Here is a 6,150-nt window from a genome sequence, read left to right as displayed (position 1 = left end):
TTTTTCCCCCATTAGCAAACTCAATAAACAAGAACAGAGTTTTTTAATTCCTATATGGTTTTAAAGGCCTTTGTGGTTTGTGTAGCTTAGGTTATTTTGCGCAGTGCACAATGCATGTTGAAATAAGTCCAGTGGTCAGAAAAAAAAAGATTGCCCTTAAGAGCCTACTGGCATCCAATGTTTACAAGACGAATCTAATGCCAGTCATTAACTGGAAAATACTGTTTCAAGTTTGGCAGCATGCTAATTGAGTGCTATTCATGTGAAGTCCGTGTTTAATAAATGAGGAAAATACAGGTTACAGGAAGGTTATGATCCCTCTCCATTATCCAGTCGAATTAATTTTTATTAATTAGGCACATGCTTTCATTAATGAATGCCACTCACATTAAAATATAATAGGACATTAATGGACCATCTCAAAGAAAATTACTGCTCATCAAAACTTGAAAACCCTTTAAAACTCAAATACAAAATGGTAATACATTACAGTATGTTATGTGTGGAGTCATGTTACATGTCAATGCTATTTGTATATCTGTTACATGTCTGTGAATGGTCATGGAGTTCTACTGAACATCATTGTGAATTAGACATTTGCAGAGCAGCTCTCTACAGCCTGACAGCATGTTAAAATGCATTTAAATAACAGCACACCCTCCCCTTCTGGAATAGCACACAAACCTTAATGTAGTCTGCACCCAACATGATATAGGACAACCCATGGCAACATACCAAACAAGTTCCCCGAAGCAATGTAAACTTTTAAAAAGTAGATTTAATCATTTTGCAGATATCTTTCCTGATTATTTGCATCCCATGTCCTTTCTTTACTGTTTAATTGCCTATTTGTGTGGTATTACTGTCCCGATTGCAGTGTAAATCCACAGTGTGGAGGAAACTAGAACAGGGAGAGAACATGGCTGCTTTTTATTTTTCCACAAATTCCTTTTTTTAATCTGACAAAGAAAAATCCTATTTTCACTCAGCTTTTATAAGAATAAAGCTTTTAAGGAAACAAAACCACAGCTTCATCAGCTCTTCCTGGTCTGGTGTTTTTTTTTTTTGTTTGTTTGTCTGTGCAGTATGACGCAGATGTAGGAAAAGGCCAATCCCTGTAATCAGCGTGCAGAGGTCTTACGGCCAGGGCAGGAACCTCTCCCTTCTGCCCATTCCATGCTCAGCAGGTTCTGCTGGTGGCACGTGGTAGGGTTCTCGAGGTTTAACCCTGCGGTGATGGTAGCAGGGCCTGGTAGTTTAACCCTTAATTACTGCGATTGGTCTGAGTTTGATGGCCTTCTTGCTGATTCCAGCCTCGTGGCACGTGTTCACCACATCCGTCACATTCTTGTAGGACTCAGGAGCCTGAAAGGGGGACAAACCAGCAGAGGTCTTTTGTAACCGAATTAAAATGAATCACAGAAAAGCTTCTCCCTATTAGGTTCTTCCAAAAATATTCCAAAACTTTTATCCTTCAACATGAACTTCAAATGCTGTTGAATAAATACATTGGTTGTCGAACCAAATGTGCAGCTCTAAGTCCTGCCTCGTTTTCCTGTAAGTCCAGCAGTTCAATTTAAACCATCCCTTTAATTCCACAGGATCCTATCAAAATCTCACGATCTATCTGGTGCCCAGTGTTTCTAGACTCCCAACAGCCACAGCCCTCCATGCTATCAATAAAACATGCATTTAATATTTTACATCTTCCTCCTGAGAGGATATGACTCCTATAATTACACAGTTGTCATTCAAAAGCTTTCATTAAATATGCTAACCATGGCATGCTTCGTCATGCTGTACTAAACCCAAATACTATGACATCCTGACCAACATGGAACAAACCCCCTCTGTAGAGGGTCAGTCCTGCACTCTGCAGCTCACCTCCTCCATGACTAGTTTGGGTGACGCCACCCTTATGGCAATTCCCATGTCCGCTAGTTTATCCAAAACGTCTTGGAAGTCCAGGTTCCTGCGGGACTTGGCTCGGGACAGTGCTCGGCCCTGAAGTTAAAAAACCACAAACTCAAACACACATCATCTGTCTCAATACTCTCAAATGTTTTCTGATCAAGTGTTCGTTTATCAAGATCTTCAGCTTGTTTTTGCCATGCCCCACTCACAGCGCCATGGCAGGTAGTGCCAAACGTCTCAGTCATGCCCTGCTCGGTGCCAGTCAGCACATAGCTGCAGGTGCCCATTGTGCCGCCAATCAGCACAGGTTGTCCAGTGAGCTGGGAGGCAGGACAGACGAGAGAGAGAGAGAGAGAGGCAGGGAAAGACAGGTAATGAAACAGCGTGTTTGAAAATGAGATTACGCAGATTAAGTGTTAAAGCTACGTATATGATCAGCAAAAGGTTTTGGGTGAAAGAGCTTGCATGCTACATTAGCCTCATAACTGCAGTGTTAAATAAAGGAACTCAAGCACCCGTATGGGCTTGAAGAAAAAAATAAAGAAAAGAAAAAAAAAAAAAAAAAACAACTCTTGGCCAAAGCTCTTCTTAATGCCTGCATAATGGCGTGGCGTGGAGCTACCTGGTAGTCCACAGCAATGAGAGGGTGGTGCGGGGGGAAGGCCCTCGTGGAGCCCTTGCGGTGCACCAGCAGGGTCTTCTGCTTCCCATCCACCATGTGCTCCTCCACCTTTGCTATGTTGTGGGACACGTCATATATCACGTGCATGTCCAGGTCATCCGGCGTGGTATTGAACACCTTGGAGAAGGCCTGTGATGGGGAGCCAAGCCAAGCATGGAGACTTAAGTTCAAAGATTGAAGTGCTGAACTCTGGCTCAGCATGGGGGGTATGTAGCGGTTTGCATCAGCCGCGGGGGCGGAACTCACCTGCCGTGTGAGGAAGGTCATGGAGGACCGGTTGACCCATGCGTAGTTGCCTGCCGCAGCCATGCCCTTCAGGTAGTCCTGTCCCTCGGGAGAAGTGACTCGAGCACAGGCAAGCTGCCGGTCGTTTACGATGATGTTATCACGCTTCATTGCCTTCTCCATGGCAACCAAAGCATCTACAAAACATACCAGTCCAAAGCAAACTTAGTGGATGCCATCCCACCACTCCGACACACACATACTGAAGACCGCAGACACACTGAATGCTCTCGTTGCCCTTCAGAAATCAGAAATGTGGCTGTGCTGTGATGGGTCCATGAAGGTCCAAAACCCACAAATCTAAATGGTCTCCAAAGTGCATAGGACTTAGTGAATTGGTTTGTTTCCTACAGTGTGTACATAAAAAAAAAAGTTGCCTCCCTTTTCCCCTAATCTTTGTCCTCCCAACTAATCTTCTGTAATGGCTGTTGGGATATACTGCCTTTTACTGTCGTTTCAAATACTAACATGAGGATTCCTATATAAATGTGGGCTATTTTTAAAACTGTTTTTAGTTATGACAGTTCGGTACTCTTGCAGAACTATGCCACTGTTCCAAGGTAATACGAACATAAAACAAGGGGGCAGGCGTCTTCAAAATGGAGGTCATTGTTCAGCCAGAACAGCAGTAAAGGGAATTGGCTCTTCTGACATTTGAACAACACCCACCTGTGGCCACCTGGTGTCCCAGGCCGCGACTCCCGCTGTGGATCATCACACACACCTGTCCCTTGTGGTCGATCCCCATCTTCTTGGCCGCATAGTCATTATAGATCTCATCTACCACCTGGATCTCAGCATAGTGGTTCCCTGCTCCCAGCGTCCCCAACTGCAGCACAGCACCCGACCAGTTACACAATCATACATGGTCATGACACTCAAGAGCACAAATTAGACCGGTACACATGGTCATAAACAGATCCTTCAGCTTTTTGGGTCTCTGATCATCTCTCCTTGCCGACATAGTCAAGGCAAAGGTTTTAAAGCAAACCCATTCAGTCACGGAGGATGGGACAGTGGGTTAACGAGCTGCGTGTGCATGAGCGTACCTGCGGGAGGCCTCTCTTTTTGGCCTTGGAGGAGACCTTGTTGGGGTCGGCCTGTAGCATGCGGCCATACTCCTCACAGTGTTCCTTATCCTCCGCCCAGGCGTAGCCCTCCCGCAAGGACCAGTCCACTCCCATCTCCAGAGCCTCTTCCAGATCCCTGTGGACGCATCAGTGCACAGCATTCTCAACACAAAAGCGATCCTGTGGATGATGGGTCATGGGGATTCCTCATAGCCATTAACCAATTTGTAGATGACTATGAGCGATGAAACCAGTGCTCTTGGTGGTTTACTTGGCATTCATGGGAATGACTCCCTTGGATCCCACACCCACGGGGATGTGGTCGAACAGCGCCTGGGCCAGCTGCTCTTTCACGGGCTGCACGTCCCCCTCATCCAGGTTGGTCCTCAGCAGACGCACGCCGCAGTTAATGTCAAACCCGACACCACCTACACAATGCACAAAGTCACATGGTCCTTATTCTGCCACTTGTGAAATGGTGTAAACATATTGTAAACATATTGTAACCCAGCCCCTGTATTTACTGCCTAATATTAACTACCCGATCCCAGAAATCATGTCCTTTCTTGTTTACAACATACCTGGTGAGACAACTGCTGTGGGGTCACTCATGTCAAATGCTGCCATGTTTCCTATGGCAAAACCATATCCAGAGTGGACATCAGGCAGGCCTATAGATCTCTGGGTCAAATAAATGACATGGCATGAACAGAACTTCATATTTACAAGCTCAGCCTTGAATACTAAAGAACACTAACAAATAAAAGATGTGCTCACATGCACAATTCCTGGAAGAGCTGCCACATTTCCGATCTGCTTCATAGCGGGAAGAAATCCGCCAAAGCCTGTCCGAAAAAACGTGGAGTTGGACGTTAGGCTATTTAAACTCGGCTGGCTGATGCCAATATTACATTTGATTTTACAGATGTACAGGACTGCATGTAAACTGCAGATACCTCCTCCACGGCATGCATTTCGCAGCTCCTCAAACATTAACTTCTCCAGTGCATCGTTGACATAGAACACACCCTCAACCTATGAATTTCACAACATGTCATTTTTAATACAAATGCACAATAACAATAATTCAGGAACCATCTGGCAGTGTAACAAGAAACATTTCTGACAAAGGTATTCAGCAAATGACGACACACATACACTATATATAGTTTCTATATATTTATATATATAAATAAAACAATCAAAGTGTGTGTGTATATTCTACAAACTGCAAAAAAGTATTCTTTGAGTTTCTTAAATTGATTGCACGCAATTTATTACCGAATTGAAGGGACTTTGATTTTGACAGTATACGACACCACCTCATTATACAGCTAACTAAATTACGTGGCTTCGTGACGCAGAAAACTAAACATTTCTAACCCTTACAATATGCAGATCTGGTTGTTATTTGGATGTGGTGACTCACGTCAACACCAAAATGACTTTTTATGCACTTCACATTGCTAGTCTGCCCATGTCCGACCTCGTCCGGCGAGCCCAGCAGGCTGCGCCACGTTTCGTTTGAACAGCTTCACCTGCATGTTTGGGACGAAGCCCTTCTTGATTCGCCAGCATGTCTTGTCGATCTTGTCCAAAAACTGCAGCTCGTCGTTGTAAGACCGGCTCATTGCGATGTTTAGCGTTTCAAACCAATTACTAAATAAACGTATCCGCTCGTATGACAGCGCCTTCCTACTTCTTCTTCTTTGGGTCCAATGGCTGTAGCGTGAATAAGACTCAGAGCTTTATACTGCCCCCTTCCGGCGTGCGCGGCGGGTCACTGCACAGGGGCAGATCAAACGTATTAAGTTTTTAAGGTTGACCATATATTTAATTAGGGTTCACACACATAGTGTGGGAACCCTATTGTAATTGCTCGAGTTTTTTTAGGGTTCACACACACATAGTGTGGGAACCCTATTTGTAATTGCTGGTATTTTTCTTATTTTTCTTATTCTTTGTCCCATTTTTTGACCTAAAACGCATTGTGCAGCCTAGACCATAATGCCTAGAAACCCCAAACTTGGCAAAAAGGTTCAGTTAACTCCAAGGACCAGATTCCCATACAGGGACCCAAATTGGCCTGATGGTGGCGCTATAGCAGACCACATTGACTTTTTGTCCATATCTCCTACACCGTAGGTCCTAGAACCAAAATTCCAGTTCCTATACATTCCTTGACTAAATTCAATAGGA

At 44.4% G+C, this 6,150-nt stretch overlaps 1 protein-coding gene across 1 annotated transcript; it reads right to left on the bottom strand.

The window, feature by feature from the left end:
• Positions 1–11: 11 nt before the first annotated feature.
• Positions 12–5,665, bottom strand: rtcb (RNA 2',3'-cyclic phosphate and 5'-OH ligase). The gene is made up of 12 exons (XM_077006881.1): positions 5,490–5,665; positions 4,908–4,986; positions 4,729–4,796; positions 4,533–4,632; positions 4,223–4,379; positions 3,931–4,087; positions 3,551–3,710; positions 2,843–3,018; positions 2,537–2,725; positions 2,124–2,234; positions 1,885–2,004; positions 12–1,365 (listed from the first exon to the last, which is right to left on the bottom strand). Exons 1-12 carry the CDS (start codon positions 5,580–5,582, stop codon positions 1,258–1,260), a joined length of 1,518 nt encoding a protein of 505 aa, XP_076862996.1. The 5' UTR covers positions 5,583–5,665; the 3' UTR covers positions 12–1,257.
• Positions 5,666–6,150: the final 485 nt, after the last annotated feature.

Source organism: Brachyhypopomus gauderio, chromosome 5, assembly GCF_052324685.1.
Source record: "Brachyhypopomus gauderio isolate BG-103 chromosome 5, BGAUD_0.2, whole genome shotgun sequence".
NCBI lineage: Eukaryota > Metazoa > Chordata > Actinopteri > Gymnotiformes > Hypopomidae > Brachyhypopomus > Brachyhypopomus gauderio.
This window is presented reverse-complemented; position numbering and strand designations above follow the sequence as displayed.

Excerpts from the sequence above, each read along its gene's own strand:
- rtcb (XM_077006881.1), bottom strand. The coding sequence starts at position 5,582 with ATGAGCCGGTCTTACAACGACGAGCTGCAGTTTTTGGACAAGATCGAC. Across the intron at positions 3,019-3,550 it reads GGGACACCAGGTGGCCACAG|ATGCTTTGGTTGCCATGGAG; the intron begins GTGGGTGTTGTT and ends TATGTTTTGTAG. Across the intron at positions 1,366-1,884 it reads CCAAACTAGTCATGGAGGAG|GCTCCTGAGTCCTACAAGAA; the intron begins GTGAGCTGCAGA and ends TCCCCCTTTCAG.